The sequence below is a fragment of the Ipomoea triloba genome, chromosome 4, assembly GCF_003576645.1.
Source record: "Ipomoea triloba cultivar NCNSP0323 chromosome 4, ASM357664v1".
In the NCBI taxonomy this organism is placed as follows: Eukaryota; Viridiplantae; Streptophyta; class Magnoliopsida; order Solanales; family Convolvulaceae; genus Ipomoea; species Ipomoea triloba.
Window position 1 is genome coordinate 55,324 of NC_044919.1, and position 20,547 is coordinate 75,870.

The 20,547-nt window shown below is 36.0% G+C and overlaps 3 protein-coding genes across 4 annotated transcripts; all 3 read left to right on the top strand.

Annotated features, from left to right (window-relative positions):
* The first annotated feature begins 7,566 nt into the window (after positions 1-7,566).
* Positions 7,567-10,239, top strand: LOC116015524 (transcription factor MTB1-like). 2 transcript variants are annotated; one of them, XM_031255622.1, is made up of 2 exons: positions 7,567-7,763; positions 7,883-10,239. In XM_031255622.1, the coding sequence occupies exon 2, from the start codon at positions 8,133-8,135 to the stop codon at positions 10,011-10,013; it is 1,881 nt and encodes a 626-aa protein (XP_031111482.1). In that variant the 5' UTR covers positions 7,567-7,763; positions 7,883-8,132; the 3' UTR covers positions 10,014-10,239. The 2 variants fall into 2 exon arrangements, with proteins under 2 accessions (XP_031111482.1, XP_031111481.1); XM_031255621.1 differs by having other exon boundaries at positions 7,895-10,239.
* Positions 10,240-11,032: 793 nt separating this feature from the next.
* LOC116017412 (cyclic pyranopterin monophosphate synthase, mitochondrial) lies at positions 11,033-12,469 on the top strand. The gene is made up of 3 exons (XM_031257995.1): positions 11,033-11,134; positions 11,592-12,134; positions 12,365-12,469. Exons 1-3 carry the CDS (start codon positions 11,033-11,035, stop codon positions 12,467-12,469), a joined length of 750 nt encoding a protein of 249 aa, XP_031113855.1.
* A 5,068-nt stretch (positions 12,470-17,537) lies between these two features.
* LOC116017090 (aspartyl protease family protein 2) lies at positions 17,538-19,542 on the top strand. The gene has a single exon (XM_031257616.1). It carries the CDS (start codon positions 17,693-17,695, stop codon positions 19,127-19,129), a length of 1,437 nt encoding a protein of 478 aa, XP_031113476.1. The 5' UTR covers positions 17,538-17,692; the 3' UTR covers positions 19,130-19,542.
* Positions 19,543-20,547: the final 1,005 nt, after the last annotated feature.

Here is a 20,547-nt window from a genome sequence, read left to right on the forward strand (position 1 = left end):
TAATGTGCATTCGTTCGAAGCATACTAAAATGCACACGGTAGAGCATAAAGTGCACACACTGCACTAAAAAATCAAAGTCAACCATTGAAATAAGTATTGAGAAAAAACCTCTCATAATAAATAAATAAATATCAATCAATAAAAAATATTGTCCAATACAAACATAATAAATAGAATGAAGGAATCTTAGATTTTTTCTATATGTAGATGGACTTTTCATACATATAAAGTATTAATTTGCACCTGAATGTTGATCTTTTCATTTTTTGAATGCAAATTACATTGATCATTGTTCTTTTGTTTTATACGGCTTAGATTAATTTTCACGTACTCATGGAAAGAAGAGTTTTTATATAGGAGCATCACCATTGATGTATTAAATACATCGGGATTTACAAATACGTCTGTCTTGTAGTATATGGGCTCCGGTAATTATGGCAGTAGGTCAGACGACCCGAGCTATTATGAGATTAGATTGTTGTTCCAAAAGTCCTCCCACCATGCATTTATAGAGGTCAAAAGGAAGCACATACCGAGTGTCTTGCATGCTTGCCACGCGTCTAACATGCATTGGTGGGTTCGGCGGCTCTTCTGATAGGTACGTGTGTAGACATTGATTCCTGACAAGCCCATTTACAACATGATCGATTGATCGATCGACAGAGAGGTATTATCCTCTAACGTAGGAAGCAATATGTTATGAAGACCCGGCCTGAGCACTAAGGTCAGGACCGAGCAAAGTGGGTGCCATGACTTGGCCAATGATCTTGAAGGTTGCACTTTTACCTTGAATCGGGTTGGACCCAAATGACCATGAGTACATGGGGAACCAATCTAGTGTATTAAAAAATTATATCTATAGTTAAAATTTGTTGGGGGAATTCAAAATTTGCGTGTGTATATGGGTATGTGTTGTATGCATATCTTATGTTGCACAAAACACATGTTTAATATGCATACACGAATTTTCAATATATATATATATATATATATATATATATATATATATATATATATATATATGGGTAGGAAAGGAAAAATGTTAGTTAATAGAACTCTATTATATTTATCTGTATGCTATCATTTTAAATTGAGCAAAATACCAATTTTAGTCCCACGAGTATGGTTTAATGTTTACCAATTTTCATCCACGACTATTGTTTTAGTATCAATTTTCATCTACGACTATTATTTCAGTTTCAAAATTCATTGTATCGGTCACCATCCATTTAAAACGTGCCAAAATCTACAATTTTTAAGTGTATTTTATATTAAACATGTATGTCCTAGAAGCCAACATTTATTGTTATGGACATTGCTTTCTAATTAAATAAATATTGTATTTATTTTATCTTGGCTTAATTAGTACTGCATTCGTCCCATTTTGAATTGGTTGTCTAATTCGTTTAACGAGACTTGACTGAGTTATTTTTAATCCAATTTTTCATAATATTAAGTTTAACATTAATATTTAGAAACTACATTAAAAATACTATTAAACACAAAAAAATTAAATTTAAAAATAATAAAAAATTACTACTGAAAATAAGCAATAAAGAAAGAGTTGGTTTGACCAATGAATAGTAAATAGGACAAGTAAAATGGGACAGAAGGAGTATTTGATATTATTCCATACGATCTTCTTAACTCTTCATTCTTAAGAGTTAAGAATATTAGTGACGAAGAATTAATAAATGAATTATTGTAAAAATGTTCATAGTCATATAAATTCTAATTGGGCATTAGAATTATGATAAGACTAGCACATTATCCTTCTTATGGTGAGTCTAATACCATTCTGTATGAGATACCGAGAGCGGACATGTGGATGATTGTTGGAGAACAAGTCATTGAACAATGGTTGTCTATAACGTACCACATGGTGTTTACCTACGTGTCATCGGTATGCTGTATGTTACAAGTATGCAATAATCGTTTGACTTGAGATGACATGGTTGTCTCGTACATATGGTGCACTAATTTTTGCTAGTATGCATCTTTTGTTTCTTATGAGACTATAAGTGTACTTGATGGCCTAGTTCAGTATTGTACGGAGACATGCGTGCATTCAATATAGGATCCACCGCCTTGAGGTAACAAGGATGTTATAGTCTATTTAATAATCATACAACAAGAATCTCTGGTCAGAGTGTAATGAAGTTGGACTTCAGGTTAATAATATTGAATATACATATTGACCAAGTTTATGGGTTTGACCATGACCTTTACCTAGTTCAGAACAAGTGTTGTGTGTAAGGAATGTTGCATGATATTTGTAACGGAAATGTTCATTTTAATATATTAAAATATATTCATTGTCAACTAGGTAGTCATGACATACTGATATGTGTCATTCATGACTTACGAATTACGGAGTATTTAATAATGAGTTATTAAATATTACATGTTGCTAGTTGACTATGAACCTAGAAAGTCACACCTTAATGGTTCGTGGTAATGCTAATAACTTTAAAAGAAATCGATAGAGTTATCGATATTGAATTAATATATTAATAGTTGATTAATGAATTAATTCAATATTGGATAGTTTTGGGCTTTTAAATGCTAGCACCTTTGGACCCCAACCAGGCTATATATATAAGCCTTACCCTTTTTTTTAAAGCATATAAGTGTAAAAGAGATTTGTCATAAAAGAGTTTTCATGTAAAATCTCCGAGAGTTCTCGCGTGCCTAGCCGATGGACGGACTAGAGGTCATACAACTAGACGATTTTGGATTTGCATATGTCAAAGCACGCTTCAAGGGTAAAAACATTCTAACTCTTTATTTTACATAGACTCTTAGAAAAAACGATTGATATTTCCGCTGATCATGTATAAATTTTTCTAACATTTTTCGTCATTCCAAATTAAGATATCAATTTGAGCATGAATAAATGGATTTAAACCCTAAGATCGATCACAATTTACAGTTTTCCTCATCAAACTAAGATAAGATGAGGAGGAGAATTGCAAATTGTGATTAATTTTAAGGCTTAAATCCATTTATTAATGCTCAAATTGAGATAATAAGTTGAAAAAAAGACAAAAATACCTTTAAATTTTAGATTTCGACACGTTTTAAACAAATGGTGACTGTCGCGATAATTTTGACACTAAAATAATAGTTGTAGATAAAAATTGGTAATAAAACAATAATCGTGGATGAAAATTGGTAGAAATTAAACATGATGATCAAAATTGTAAATTTACTAATATTCGTAGAACTAAAATTGATATTTGCTCTTTCAAATTTTTAATTGATTTTTCTTTTTTGGATCCATATGTCTCTTCCTTTCATTTACTATACTAGTATTTTCACCCGTGCGTTGCACGGAATGAATTTGTTATAATATTTTAAGAAATATTTGAATTTCTATACAATTATAGAAATTATAACATCGAATATGAGTATGAATAAGTGTATAAATGCAATTATAGTATGAGTCTTCCTTGCATGCAACAAATATCACAAAAATTCAGTGTTCTAAAATAAGTGTATAAATGCAATAGGTAGATAATTTACATTATTGCATCATATTCATTAATGTAATTACTTGTCGGTTAGTTATTGCAAGATCTTGAGGTACACTTATATTTTGATATTCAGTAAGTATAACTATATTAGAGAAAAAATTTACATGGGAGTAATGGGATAATCAGTTGAGTAATTGTTGGTTGACCGTAGAGCGTTGTGTTGGAGGAAGAAGATGATATATAGTGAAGATGATATTGCCCTTCACTATATATCATCTTCTTCCTTCAACACGTTGATATTCTCTAGACAAATAACTGTTGAAAAAAAATTAGCATAAAATGGCATTTTACTGGCAATATTGTGGTACAAATATATGTGCGGTCCACTTTCGATTTGGGTCGGGTCAACGTGGATTCGTGTTCTTCGTAGTTAGACGAAAAGATTGATATATTGTACGCTCAAAACTAATAATGGGTGAATGAGAAATTGGTTCTCAAAGTTGACCTATTTGAGTTAGAAAAATATAGAAAAAAAACCTTTCAAGTAACTTTTGTCCTACATTGGTTTGAGAAGTGGTTTGCACCACTACTTATACAAGAGTTTTTCTAAGGCTTATTGAATTGTATAGCATAGAGGCTCTCTCTCGCACGCAAGGGGGGAGGGGGTGCAAATGAAATCCCAAAATGAACTTAAAAAGGCTTGACTCGTGCGCCGACACCTGCATGCACGAATGTCGTTCAGAAAATTGGTTGGCATTGCGGGTTGAATTATGCCAAATTTTCATATTTTGTACAATATTACGCACCATACCATAATACAAGTTAAAACTGAGGATATTGTTTTTATTAATAGTATAGATTGCATTGCAAAGAAATATATATATTGAATTATTACCATTAGTAATTCTAATCTAGAATTGTATTACGAATAGGAACGTAGGGAATAATATATTTTATTAGGAATGTTTTGGGCGGGAAGTTAAAACTGATGATATTGTTTTTATTAATAGTATAGATTGCATTGCAGAGAAATATATATACTGAATTATTACCATTAGTAATTCTAATCTAGAATTGTATTACGAATAGGAACGTAGGAAAGAGTATATTTTATTAGGAATTCTATTTTAATTTGCAATTGTATTAGGGATAGGAATTGTATTACCATATTTGACAATATTACGCAAACCATAATATTATAGGTCTGTTTTGGGCGGGAAGTTACAACTGAGGATATTGTTTTTATTAATAGTATAGATTGCATTGCAAAGAAATATATATATTGAATTACTACCATTAGTAATTCTAATCTAGAATTGTATTACGAATAGGAACGTAGGGAAGAATATATTTTATTAGGAATTCTATTTTAATTTACAATTGTATTAGGAATAGGAACTGTATTACCATATTTTATAATATTACGCAAAAGATAATATTATAGGTCTGTTTTGGGCGGGAAGTTAAAACTGAGGATATTGTTTTTATTAATAGTATAGATAGATTGCATTGCAGAGAAATATATATACTGAATTATTACCATTAGTAATTCTAGTCTAGAATTGTATTACGAATAGGAACGTAGGAAAGAATATATTTTATTAGGAATTCTATTTTAATTTACAATTGTATTAGGAATAGGAACTGTATGACCATATTTTATAATATTACGCAAAAGATAATATTATAGGTCTGTTTTGGGCGGGAAGTTACAACTGAGGATATTGTTTTTATTAATAGTATAGATTGCATTGCAGAGAAATATATATACTGAATTATTACCATTAGTAATTCTAGTCTAAAATTGTATTACGAATAGGAACGTAGGAAAGAATATATTTTATTAGGAATTCTATTTTAGTTTACAATTGTATTAGGGATAGGAACTGTATTACCATATTTTACAATATTACGCAAACCTTAATATTATAGGTCTGTTTTGGGCGGGATGTTAAAACTGAGGATATTGTTTTTATTAATAGTATAGATATAGATTGCATTGCAGAGAAATATATATACTGAATTATTACCATTAGTAATTATAGTCTAGAATTGTATTACGAATAGGAACGTAGGGAAGAATATATTTTATTAGGAATTCTATTTTAGTTTACAATTGTATTAGGGATAGGATTTGTATTACCATATTTTACAATATTACGCAACCCATAATATTATAGGTCTGTTTTGGGCGGGATGTTAAAACTGAGGATATTGTTTTTATTAATAGTATAGATTGCATTGCAGAGAAATATATATACTGAACTATTACCATTAGTAATTCTAGTCTAGAATTGTATTACGAATAGGAACTTAGGAAAGAATATATTTTATTAGGAATTTTATTTTAATTTACAATTGAAGAATATATTTTATTAGGAATTTTATTTTAATTTACAATTGTATTAGATATTTTATTAGGAATTTTATTTTAATTTACAATTGTATTAGGGATAGGAATTGTATTACCATATTTTACAATATTACGCAAACCATAATATTATAGGTCTGTTTTGGACGGAAAGTTAAAACTGAGGATATTGTTTTTATTAATAGTATAGATACTACGTATTAGTTATCCCCATCTGCACGCATATGATGATATGTTCCTATAGTATTAAATCTCTAAACAAAACTTAATGACTACGTCTTATTAGTATGTATGTAATGCTGCATGCAGCATGTGCATAAATATAATTATTGAGTAAAACATGCTCCATGATGCATTATATGGCGGATTCAAAAGATTATCTTAGCTGGGACGAAGTTTAAATAACATTAGAAATGTCAATGACGATATATCAAAAATTCATAATAAGGTTTAAATATAAAATGCATTATAAATTACAATATAATGCTTTTGATTAATTACATGATAGTTAGGGGTGGAGCTAAAAATATACTTGAGTGGGTGAAAATATGAAAATATTTGTGACAAAATATGAAACATAATCAATTCGATAAAATAATTTGAATAAAAAGATACTATAATCATAAATACTTTTAAATTTTAATTTATTTTAGTTAGATCAACTTTAAGTTTTTCTGAATTAATTCGAATGCAATGAAATATAATGTAAACTTGTATACTACATTAATTAAATTGATTCATAAAAAGTAGACTACACGAACTTTTTTTTTTGGTTAATTGATTCATAAACTGTCGCCGGTCGCCATTTCCAGCGGAAGGCGACCTGTTCGTCACCTTCCGCGACTGGGAAGGTGACCCACAAACGATCGTCAGTCGCTGAATTTTCTCGCTTGAATTGAAATGACTTGCAATAGCAGGTCATTTATCGATGTTTGGGCTTCATTGCCCTAATTTAACATATTAAAGTGTGTAATTGTACTTTTCTATTCGATTAAGTGAATGTACAAACATAGAAAGTGATATTAATTTTAAAAAATAAAATAATTTCGGAATAATTAAAAGAAAGTAATAAAGAAAAGGAAAATAATGCTCTTTTTAAAAATCAGTGCATGGATTACACGAGCCTCGTGCTTAGCTGCGGTTGTGGATGCACATGTTTATCGCCACAATTTCACACACGTGTAAAAGCAAGACTTGTTTGGTTTATTCACATTTATCAATCAAAGAAAAAAAAAAGAATAAAGAAAAAGAGAAAACACCGCTGCCGACTGCTTCTCTATCAGTCATATCAATAACCAATAGTTTGTATTCCAAAAAAAAAAAGATATTAGTCTATTTTATATCACTAATATGTGAAATGTTAATATATATATATATATATATATATATATATATATATATATATATAGATTAAATGAGTCAAATATGAAATACTCCGTAATATTATAGTATTGAAAAATATGGAATGTTATAGGAAAAAAAACTCTAAATTAGCTAAATCTTACTCCGTATTATGATTACGGAAATATAACAAATTTGAAACTCTTTAATGAGAAAAAAAATCTAATCAATAAAGTAATAATAAATAAATAAATAAAAGCCCTGGATTCACACTTTCACATGTATAACCCAACCATGGTTATTCTTTTGACCCATAAACCACTAACTGCAGTTAGTACACATGCAGTTGTGATTTAGAAAAAGAAAGAAAGAAAGCGAAGCAAACCTAAACGCATACACGCGCTCTATATCTCTCTCGTTCTCTCTCTTTCTTCTTTCTCTTCTCCCTTTGCCCTTTGAAGGAGAAAGATAAAATTTCCAGGAAAAAAAATTGAAAACAAAATAAAATTTCCAGCATAGAATTCCCAATCTACCAAGAGAATTACTGCAAGTTGTTTGCTCTGCATCTTGACCGGTGTGTATTTTCTTCTTCAATTCCTTGATTTGTATTCTTATATATGCATTGGTACATGAAAAGTTTGTGTCTATTCTTTTTTTCTATTCTAATTTATGTAAAAAAATTTCGATTATGAGATCTGAAAATAGAGCTATGACGGATTGGATATTTCTGAAGAAGAAGATCAATTATGTGGTTGAAAGTCAAGATGTGTGTGTCTATGGTTTCTTAATGTGAAGGTTTGGAGCTTTGGGGAAATAGGCATAGTATTTCGTCGCTTTTATTCATTTCGTCGTCTTTTTATTGTGTGTCTGGGCTATCTAGAAATTGGATATTAGGAGTGAAGAGTTAGAGGTGTTGTGCGGGTGGGGGCCTAAATTAATTAGGATGGCTATGGTGAACTTGTCGTGGAGTGACGAGGACAAAGCCATGGTGGCGGCGGTGTTGGGGACTAAGGCTTTTGATTATTTGATTTCGAGCTCGGTTTCGGCTCAGTGCTCGTTAATGGCGGTGGGAAACGATGAGAATTTACAGACAAAGCTTTCAGATCTCGTGGAGCATCCCAACGCAAGTAATTTTAGTTGGAATTATGCAATTTTTTGGCAACTTTCTCGTTCTAAGTCGGGGGAACTGGTGCTGGGATGGGGTGATGGTTGTTGCAGGGAGCCCAGCGAAGGAGAGGAGTCTGAAGGTACCCGGATTTTGAATCTGCGTCTAGAAGACGAGACCCAGCAGAGGATGAGGAAGAGGGTTATCCAGAAGCTGCATATGATGTTTGGGGAAGCTGATGAAGAGAATTATGCTTTTGGATTGGATAGGGTTACAGATACTGAGATGTTCTTTCTTGCTTCCATGTACTTTTCTTTTCCTAAGGGAGAAGGTGGTCCAGGGAAGTGTTTTGGATCTGGCAAGCATTTCTGGTTATATGATGCTCTCAAGTCCCCTATAGAATATTGTGTTAGATCATTCCTTGCAAAGTTGGCTGGAATGCAAACTATTGTCTTGATTCCGACTGATGTAGGGGTTGTGGAATTGGGGTCTGTGAGATCCATACAGGAGAGTTTGGACATGTTGCAGTCAATCAAAGCTTGCTTCTCTTCATTCTCTTCGCTTTCACTCTCGAGAGCAGCGAAGCAATCTTCACCTATACCTGTCATAGTGGACGACAGGAAAGACAGAAACAATAATACCGCTTTCTCCACTCCAATGGTTAATGACCACCGCCCGGATGGAATTCAAAAAATTTTTGGTCAGGATTTAAACTCTGGTTGCTGCCCTCAATTTAATAAGGAAAAACAACATGCTGTTAGGAAAGCAGAAGATAGGCCATGGAATGCATACATAAATGGGAATGGGGTGGCGTTTTTAAATACACCACCACCACCACCACCACGAAATGGTGTTCACAGTGCATCTTGGCCCCAATTCAGTAATTTGAAGCCAGGGAAGGCAGTAGAGATCTACAGTCCACAGAACCAAGAGCTTGTTGTTAATGGGGGGGCAGCAAGAGATGACTTTAGGCTCAACAGTTTTCAGCCACAAAAGCCTGCTGCTGCACAAATGCAAATAGACTTCAGTGGAGCAACCTCAAGGCCCATTGTTTCACACTCCTCCCCTACAGTTGAATCTGAGAATTCGGATATTGAAGCTGCTGCTTCATGCAAGGAGGACCACCCAGGCCTGCTCGACGAGAAGAGACCACGGAAACGAGGACGGAAACCTGCTAATGGAAGGGAAGAGCCCCTCAATCATGTAGAAGCTGAGAGACAACGGCGGGAAAAGCTGAACCAGCGGTTTTATGCACTACGAGCAGTAGTTCCAAACATTTCCAAGATGGACAAAGCTTCCCTCCTAGGAGATGCCATTGCGTACATCACTGAGCTACAAAAGAAGCTCAAGGACTTGGAATTGGACAGGGAGAGAGTGGGGGGAGTCAGTAGTTCAAGAGAAACAAGTCCGAATTCGGAGATTCAAAACCACCGAGTCCCCAACATCAATATTGAAGCGGGTAAGAATGAAGTAATTGTAAGGGTGAGCTGCCCATTGGAAACCCATCCGGTATCAAGAATCATCCAAGCATTCAAAGAGGCACAGATCAAAGTTGTTGAGTCCAAAGTGGCTGCAGGGACGGATACGGTGTTGCACACATTTGTGGTGAAGTCCAGTGGATCGGAGCCGCTGACAAAGGATAAGTTGATTGCTGCATTTTCTTGCGAATCATCAAGCTCTCTGCAGCAGCCGCGGCTGCCATCTGTTGTTGGGTTATAACAGTTATGGCAGCACACATAGTTTTAGCTTAAGAATGTAGTAGTAAATTGAGAAGGTTTAATGCGCTTATGCAGAGATTTTGATTATTATACTACACCCACCCGTTCAAGCCAGGAAATAGAAAAAATAACAATCTATTGACAAAACAATGTAGCAATTTTTCTGCTCTTCATTAGCAATGCCAATACATATTAATACATAATATATTATTATATCATTTTCCAAATATTTTTCTCAGGGTGTGTTTGGTGGCCAAACTTTGCTCTTCCAATTTCTCTCTTGCTATGCCAACAACAACCGCGTTGGGAACATGAAATTAATGAATGAAATCACATGTTATTTACTGTTGTCAATTTGTTAGTTGGACCAGAGCACGTACTATATAACACGTACTGGATTACCTTAATTAGTGACTTGTTTCACAGAACTACAGTTTTTTAATTATTATTATTAATTATCAACAAAACGTGTAATATCACCGTCAAGTCGCTATCATTAGCACTCATTAAGAATTTTAAATCAAATTCACACAATGTCACAATGCCTCGTGAACCTTCTTTTTTTTTTTTTTTTTTTGGGTTCTAAACGTTAATGATAGTGTAAGTGTTTAATTGTAGGGATTTAATATATGAGTATATTTTTAGAGTCGAGGAATATTTTTGTTTCAAGTATGAGATATTTTCAACCTTTCGCTTTGTATACCCCAACCATGATGATTTTATTTTTTTTTTGAAAACCATGATGATTTTTACTAGGTCCTTTTACCCACCCCACCCGGTTGCCTTCCCTACTAACTGCAGTTGAGATTTAGAAAAAGAAAGATAGCGAAGCAACCCCAAACGCTTCAGGCTCGTTCTCTCTCTTTCTTTCCCCCTTTGGCCCTTTGCCCTTGTTTGCTCTGCATATTAACTGGTGTGTATTTTCTTCATTCAATTTATGAATTTATTTTTATTATTTTCTTCTTCAAATGCCTAATTGATTTTTTCTCCCGAGTACAGGTGAAGAAGCATACTGAAGCAATGTTTCTTCGTCGGGTTGCTTCGACTTTGCCTCTGTCAACGAGGTTCTTTTGCAGTACTGCTAACCGTGATTTTACCAATGCTATTGCAGAACTCAATAAGGTTCTCTTAATTCTTAACAACTCATTTCCATATTATGACTATGAATCCAACATTGATGCGATGCTTATAAAAACGACACAACGTAGGGAATTGCTCTTATCTAAATCAAGCATTTCATCCCGTCCCACCGTAGCTAGTATTTTACTCACGAAATAGATTCAGTACTTTCGATTGCTGCATCATAACTATGCTATGCTATACTATGCTATGATCGTAACAGTCTCAAATATAGTCCTTCTATGCTGATATGATTAGTACAGAGTTGCATATTCAGCACTAAGTGCTATTTTCTAATTTCAAACTAGCTACTTCGGTCTTCACCAAATCTCTCTCTCTCTCTCTCTCTCTCTCTCTCTTAGGTTTATAATATAGTAGAGGTGTATTTTGAATCTGGATGTTCTTGAAGAATGAAATCAAGTGTCTTGTGTGGCTCACTTTAATAATGTGTTGTTCCCAGGAAATGGAATACATATTTGGTGAACCCCCTCCATCCAGTCTTTCAGGTTCTGTTAACAACCAAAATACTACACAAGCGTCTAAACCTGTCCCACAAGAAATGACAAAAAATGACTCATCGTCATCTAGGTTGACTCATGTTGGCAGCACAGGTGAGGCACAAATGGTAGATGTCTCTTGTAAAGAAGTTAGTAATAGAGTAGCCATTGCAAGTTGCAAGGTTATTTTGGGCAGGAAGGTGTTTGATCTGGTTTCAACCAATGAGATGGAAAAAGGAGATGTTCTTGGTGTGGCTAAGATAGCTGGAATTTGTGGGGCAAAGCAGACAAGCAGCCTCATCCCACTCTGCCACAATATCAACTTAACACATATTCGAGTGGATTTGAAGTTGGATCCTCAAGACTTCAGTGTTGAAATAGAAGGGGAGGCTGCCACAGCTGGGAAAACCGGGGTTGAGATGGAGGCTTTAACAGCAGTCACTGTTGCTGGCCTAACAATATATGATATGTGCAAGGCAGCTTCAAAAGATATCCAGATTACCGATGTCAGGCTTGAACAAAAAACTGGGGGGAAAAGCGGGGACTGGTCCAGGAAAAAATGATTATTGATTTGGAAGGTGTAAAAGTTAAGTCCATTAAATGCCCCATGAAAAATTATTATTCATTGCCTTACAGGATAAAGCGGGGACTGCTCCAGGAAAAATGATTATTCATTGCCTTACAGAATAATGAAAATGTCTTTATTGACCTTGTCATGTTTCTTCCCACATTCCAGGGTTTGATACAATGGAAAGTTAAAGATGATCTTCCCTATGATAATGCTGTTATACCAAGTCAAACGATAAGCTGGAATGTGGTAAATGACATCGATTACTTCTAAAGTTTTTCATTGCACTCTTTTCTGTGAACTGGTCACAATGCGTTCATCTGTTGAGTTCTGCATTTAGTCACTGGAGCCTAGTATAGCTTCTATGTATTCAATTGAAGTTGTTCTGTTTTCATTATATGGATTTGCTTGAATTGTTATGAGTTGGAATTGTTTGGTCTGATAGTTTTGACTTCCCATGGATTGGCTTGGATGCATAAGCTATTGAGTTTCTAGGATAGAGCATTGTATGTTTAGCAAAAATTTGGTGAGGTTGCATTCCCTTGCTTTTTTACCTTCCCATTGTTATCATTTCATACAAGAAAAATAGTATTGCTGAGTATAGCATGAAAATTAGGAAGTTGACATTGTTTTCGCACCACAAAAGCCCTCTTTGAATTGATGAATTATTGGGCCCGATAGGCCCCATTTCCCATTAACCCAAAACAACAAAATGGGCCATGACACCAGCCCAAGCCCATAGAGGTGACTGACCTGCAAGCACATCTGGTCTAAGAGGACTAGACTAGATTATGGGATTTAGTTGCATTCAATATTGGGGTGGAACGATGAACAAGTTGTATGTTGTTGATGATATACTTTTCCCTTGTTTAAGAAAAGATGTGAGGGTGTGGAAATTGAGATGTAAAAGGCATAGGCTGTTCCTCGAAAGTGATATACTTTTATTATATGTCAATTTCTGGTGCCGTGGTACTCAGGAGTGGTGTTTCCATTTACCGCGATGTCCGCCCTAATTATTTGGTGAAATGAATTTACTTGACTAGGTAGGCCCACACAGTTTTGTTTTGTGGGAAAGCAACTCTTTTGTGAATTGGCCATCATCATGTTCTCAATAATTTCTCACCGAGTAATTCTACATCAACACCCATATCCTACTTCTTATGATAATGACTAGGGATGGCAACGGGGCGGGGGCGGGGAGTATACTCCCCCCTCCCCATCCCCGTCCCCGTCGGGCAATTAAAAATATTCCCCATCCCCGTCTCCGCGGGGAATTAGGCGGGGACGGGGATTCCCCATTCCCCGTCAATTTTTAGTCAAAATGTTAAATAATTGTAATTTTTAATAATTAAAAAGATAAAATCTAAGTTTTAGTCTCAAAAATTAAAATACCAAGTCTAATATATATATATATATATATATATATATATATAGTACAATAATATACGTACTGCCTATATATATAGAGTACATACTGCCACTTATATATACAGTGGCAACATTACGTTAATTATATATATATAATGCATTACATATATATAGAGTCCATTACATTAATACTGCTAGTGTGTTTATATATATATATATATATATATATATATATTTGGGGACGGGGCGGGGCGGGGAGGGGTATCCCCGTCCCCGACGGGGAATCACACACATTTCCCATCCCTGTTTCCCGAAAATTTTCCCCATCCCCGTCCCCGTCGGGGCGGGGATCGTGGATCCCCGTCGGGGACGGGGCAAATTGCCATCCTTAGATATGACATGTTTTGATTACTTAATTTAGTAGAGGTCATGATATTTATCTAATTTTTTTTTTCTTTCAATCAAATTTGAACCCAACTAAGAGTAAAAGTTGAATTATGATTTTAGGAATATATGGAAGTATTTCTGTTTCTCACCTGTCTGAATCATTTGATTAATAAACATGAATACGCAGTCGGTCAACATGCAGGAACGCCCTCGGACTAGAAGATATTTGTTTAGATATTAGACAATGTTGAATAATGACGACTTAGCATCTACTTCGTCGGCTTGATTTAAAAGGACATGTTCATAATTTCATTATTATTGAATGAATGAAATTAAAGATGGTATATGCATGGTTGCAGTAGGTGCTAGTCGGACGGTAGACTAGTGCCTAAATGGTCTAGGCGGCGCCTAAGCGGTGACTTATAAAAACAAAAAAAATAATGCATGTGTGTGGGTGTAGGTCATTTATTATATTATATATCTTACTTATCTTATTTATACAAATAAATAAATAAATAAATAAATAAATAAATAAATATATATATATATATATACAATAAAAAAATTAACAAGATCGACTCGCTCTAATTAATTTGGCTAACTCTGCCGAGTTGGCCGAGTTAGGCGCTAGGTGACCGACCACCTAGACGAACGTCTAAGAAACAATTCGTTTCAGTTTAGGGGCGCCTGGTGTCTAGGCTGGAGATTTTTGCAATAGTGGGTATAATGGGCATGTACCCCAACCCTTAACCTTGGAGTTGCTTGCCCCTATTGCTACTAACTAATAGAAATAGTACAACATTGTTGTGTATGTTGACTGTTCCTCACTTTTGCAGTTTTAATTCATTATTTGAAAGCTAGAAAAAAGATGGAAGCAGAGTGGTGCCTATTATTTTTGGTGTCCTGCTGCCTACCAAGGACTATTTAAATCTCTTCTCCCGCCCTACTCCTAAGTTCTAATCATTTGTCAAAGTTAATATTAAATCCACCGTATTCCTCATCCAATTATTAATTGTTGAACATTAATTCTCTGAATAATTGAGTTTGCCTTCTTGTGTTGAATATGTTGTTGGAGCATCTTTGCGTTTTTTTTGGGATCAAATTAAAAAAAAAAAAAAAAAAAGTGTTAAATTGGCCCCTTAAGTTTTTTTTTTTTTTTTTTTTTTAAAGCTTCATTCAGATCTCCTTAATTGGTTAAAATGTTTAATTGAGTCATAAATGACCTGTTTAGCATGTTGGTGATTCTCACCTTGACACGTGTTGCACTTTTTAATTTTTATTTTTTTAATAGGATTTAGGTTATCGCTTTAATATATAATTTTTAATTATAATAATTATTCGGAGACGGGGACGGTCCCCAATAAAGAATTGCACACATTTTTCATCCTCAAAAATTTTTCACATCTCCGTTCTCATTAGACGGGGATTGGAGATTCCGTTGAGAACAGGAGAAATTACCATCCCTACTATTTATTTAACTTAAGGGCATTTTTATATTTTTTACTAAAGTATTTTTCCCACTTTCTATAGAGTTGTAAAATAAAGACATTAGCACTGGAGTTAATAGGCAACCTAGCTAAGGTACCTGTAAGTGTGTGTAGGTTGCTTTTGGAGTAAAAAAGAAAAAGTAATGAATATGACGGTCGATAGGGAGTTTACAGGAAAGAGGATTTGCAACTTTGTCTTCTTTTTGGTTTTCTTACACAGGCTATGTGCCTCCAGCAGGACCACCAATGCCATTACATTCTACTCGAGCATTCTTATCAATGGAGTTTTTTCGCGGTTATTTAGGAGTTTTTGTAAGTGTGATTAGGAAAGAAGAAATGGGTGAGAGGAAAAAAAAAAACAAATATGATTTTTTAAAAAAATTTAAAAAGACTATGGACGCGCTCATCTGGTGCGTGCACTCGCTAAACGCGCACAAGAGCCTTCTTGTCCTTCCTTTTGCACTGTTCAAAGCAACCATGTTTTGCAGGAGCTTTCTACTCTCTCTCTTTCATCTCTTCTTTCAAGCCACCATGGCATTAAATCTGACATTATCCTCAAAAAATCATTGATATGGATGTCCTTATGCTCCCAAAGCACACCCATTCGATCTCTTCTTTCTCTCCGCCTTCTTCTTGTTGTTCTCATCCCATCTTCGCCTCCCTCAATTATCAAACCCATGCGCTTCGCTCTCCCTTTCAATCCCCAATACTCCCAAAACACCCTTTCCCTTCACCTCATCTCTTTCGCTGCCCACAAAGGCCCTCTTTGTGAGAAACGCCTACAGAGCGATGCAGCTAGAGCCAAGGCTCTTTCCTTGCCGCTCTCTCTTCTATTGTCTAGTTATAAAAAAGATTTGATAAGGAATATATCCCAGGTATACGGCCTTGAGTATTTAGTACGTAAACTGTACGGGACTAACCCTATAAAAGGGACCTAAACCTTACTTGCAAATGGGCTTTTTGGCCCCTTCCTCTTTCTCTCTAAACAAGCTCCCAAAGAAGTGCTCTCCCTCTGTCTATACTATTCACAAGTAATGAATAAAAGAGCTACTTTGGATTGAATCCTTGGATTGATTTTCATGTTGTAGATTTATCATTATACACACTCTGTACAAGGTGGAATTAAACACTATCAAGATTGATACATAAATAATGACTTGCCATACCATGTAATAATAAAGTAAAATCCACTATAACTTAGAGTGTTTGCATATGTATATTGTAGTTGTCTCAAGTGATGAATACTTTTTGTAGGGTATTTGAGAGCATTTTATAGATTGTCGCTCGATGATGTAATTTTTTTAGATCTTTACTATCAATAGTATTTATTATTATTTTTTTTTGTAATATAGGAAATGTAAAACATCCCTTTAAAGTTTAATACTCCTACCATGTATCTTGGATGAAAAGAAAAAGGAAAATAAAATAAGTTACTAATGATTTGTTGTGATGAAGGAGGAGGTAAGTGTAAAGTGGAAGTTATTTTTTAATAATTGTTTAATGAAAACAAAAATTGATTATTTATTGAAAAAGGAAGCATAACATGCGTATGCATCATGGTCAAAAGAATTGATAATTTAAGCTTGTTAATAATTGTTACAACTAATGACATTTAAACCGGGTAAGAAAGTGAATGACTTTTCTCCAGCTGGTTTTGATTATTGATTATTATAAATAGGGAGAAAGCAAAAGTAGGGAACAGTAGTCAATTTATTGCTGAAGCACCAAAAAGTTAGGGGCAGGGTGTAACGCTTTATTTATTTATTATTATTTTTTTTGAAGATAATGCTTTATTTATTAAGAGTTAGTAAATATGCAGGGTTGAAAAGAGTAAAGGGATTTGGTTTAGTATGAGAGAGAGCCCTTCCTAAATCCTAAACCCAACTGTAAATCCAATCCTATATTACAGTAATTTAAACCCAAGAAGCACAAGTAAATTTTATGAATCACAACTCACAAAAGAGTAATTAGAGCTGTAAATATGAAAATGGGAAATGAGAAATGGAGGAATTAACGGAAACGGAGATTAAACGGAAAATTCCAATTCCAATTCCCAAAATATAAAATAAAATAAAAGCGCAGATAGCAGATTTCACACACCGCACAGTAGAGACCAATTACACACACTGTCACTTTCTGAGGGCTGAGGAGTGAGGAGGCTGCCTCTGCTCTGTGCCTTCACCACTACCATTTACAGTATTTATGCTCTCAAACCACACTCCATTTCCATTCTCTTCTCTCTCAATACTCAATAATGGCTGCCCTCTCCTCCGCCTTCTTCTTGCTTTTCCTATTCCTATTCCTATTTTGTTGTCATCCCATCATCGCCTCCCTCGATTACCAAACCCTTGCGCTTCGCCCTCTCCCCACCGCCCAATACTCCCTCTCTTCCAATCCCCAATATTCTCAAACCCTTGACTCCGAAAACACCCTTTCTCTTGACCTACACCATATCGACCTCATCTCTTCCGCTGCCGTGAATGCCACCCCCAAGGCCCTCTTTGTGAAACGCCTACAGCGCGATGCAGCTAGAGCCAAGGCTCTTTCCCTGCTCGCCGCCGCACCACATAACGCCACCCGCGCTGCTGTTCCTGGAAGGGACTTCAGTAGCTCAGTCATTTCCGGGCTTGCTCAGGGGAGTGGTGAGTACTTCACGCGCCTTGGAGTTGGCACTCCTCCCAGGTACGCTTACATGGTTCTCGACACTGGAAGCGACGTCGTTTGGCTCCAGTGCTCCCCTTGCAGAAAGTGCTACACCCAGACAGACCCTGTTTTCGATCCCACCAAATCATCCTCCTTTGTTGGCGTTAAGTGTGGGTCTCCCCTTTGTCGCCGTCTCGACTCTTCTGGCTGCAACAACCGCCAAATGTGCCTCTACCAAGTGTCCTACGGCGATGGATCTTTTACCGTGGGCGAATTTTCCACCGAGACACTGACGTTCAGGAGGACGCGAGTGAAAAACGTCGCACTGGGTTGCGGTCACGACAACGAAGGTTTGTTCGTGGGAGCAGCCGGTCTATTGGGACTGGGGAGGGGTAGATTATCGTTTCCGAGTCAGGCCGGTCGACGTTTCGGGCGTAAGTTCTCGTATTGCCTCGTGGACCGCTCCTCCGCCTCGTCTAGGCCATCATCATCTTCTTCAATAGTTTTTGGTGATTCGGCGGTGTCCAGAAGTGCGGTTTTTACCCCTCTGCTCACCAACCCCAAATTGGATACCTTCTACTACGTGGAGCTAACTGGAATTAGCATCGGAGGGGCTAGGGTCCGAGGTATTAAACCCTCGCTATTCAAGCTGGACCCGACAGGAAATGGTGGAGTGATAGTGGATTCGGGTACATCGGTAACCCGGTTGATCCGGCCAGCTTACGTGGCAATGAGAGATGCATTCCGGAAGGGGGCTTCAGACCTGAAACCAGCATCGGAGTTCTCGTTGTTCGATACGTGCTTCGACCTGTCAGGGAAAACAGAAGTGAAGGTTCCAACGGTGGTGCTGCATTTCCGGGGAGCGGACGTATCACTTCCGGCTGCCAACTATTTAATTCCGGTGGATACTGACGGGAGGTTCTGTTTTGCATTTGCGGGGACAACAAGCGGGCTATCCATAATTGGGAACATCCAGCAACAAGGATTCCGGGTTGTGTTCGACTTGGCGGGTTCTAGACTCGGGTTCGCTGCCAGTGGATGCGCGTAATTCTAATTTCTTTTCTTCATCTGTAATCTGTTGGCGGATTTTAATTTCAGTTATATTTAATTTTGAATTATAAATGTAGTAGGTGGTTGGATCTCCGGAAAGAGGGGATGAATTACTAAGTTACTAGTATATGATGAATGATGATTTATGAAGAAAAGGAGCAAGGTCACATGGGTGAGTAAATTATTACTCTGAAAATGTGTGTACACACTTATGCGACTTAATTAATTGGTGTTTGTTTGTACTTTGTATTCTTGTCGCTGGGTGGGTGAATCACCATCTCCATTATCATGTATTAGGAGGAGCAGGAGGGTTTTTATTTATCTATCTAAGATAACATATAAGATAAGATGTAACCTTAATTGGTCTCATATCATCTCTTTTCCAACGTTAGTAAACATCTTTTTCTTTTATTACACTCATTATTTAAGTTTTCCCAGTCGATTTGTGGTGTTTCATGATGCATCGCTTTGTGAATATTAATGCAATGCAATGCCAAGTGGTAGGGAAGTAGTTTCTTACTTTTCAAGTCGAAGCATATTCCAACATTAACATGGCACTGGTAACTGGTACGGCATTTAATGTGTTAGGTCATCTCCAACTCAAAATTAGCAAACCACTAAAAATTTACATCAAATATCAACTTTCTTTTACCGTTTTACCTATATGCAGTACCCATTAGAGATGGTCTTAGCTATCTTAGCTTGAGCTTGCCATCTTTCCATCCATTCATTATTTCTCCACGTCCTCACAACATCATAATGCTTCCTTGGCTTCTGCCCAATTTGAGGAAGGTTTCAACTCTGAATTGTATAACACAAATTAATCTGCACTCTTTAGTTCTCGTGTGTGTGTGTGTGTGTTTTTAATGCGATGCGATGAAAATTGAGTTTTAAATTGGAGTTGAAGGGTATCAACTTTTCTTCATTTGTAATAAATTCAAATACTTCTTCTTCAACTAAAAACTTAGGAAGTAGGTAATTATGAAGGAAGGAAGGTGCGGTACGGGCGTATATTGCGGTGGGAGAAAGACAGCGATATGGGAGCACATGTGAGTGAATATAATGACGAGGGAGGAGATGAACTTCAATTATTCATCACATGTACACTAACACCACCACCACGACGGTGACTCCAAGAAATCAACAACTATACTATACTATACTATACTATATCTATTATCTATATGTACCCACCGCTATACTTCAAAGTTCAAATCCCCGGCCCCTCGTGTCCTTTGTTTGGATGGGACCCAACCACCCCATGCCATTTATTTTATATGATTATTGGAAACCAAAACAAAAGAAATAAACATTTGGGAACAAGTAAGTAGTACTGTACTAGAAGAAAAAAGCTAATCCGTATTTTGGTTCTGCTCTGCTCTGCTCTGCTGCTACATGCTCATGTCTCCACGAAAT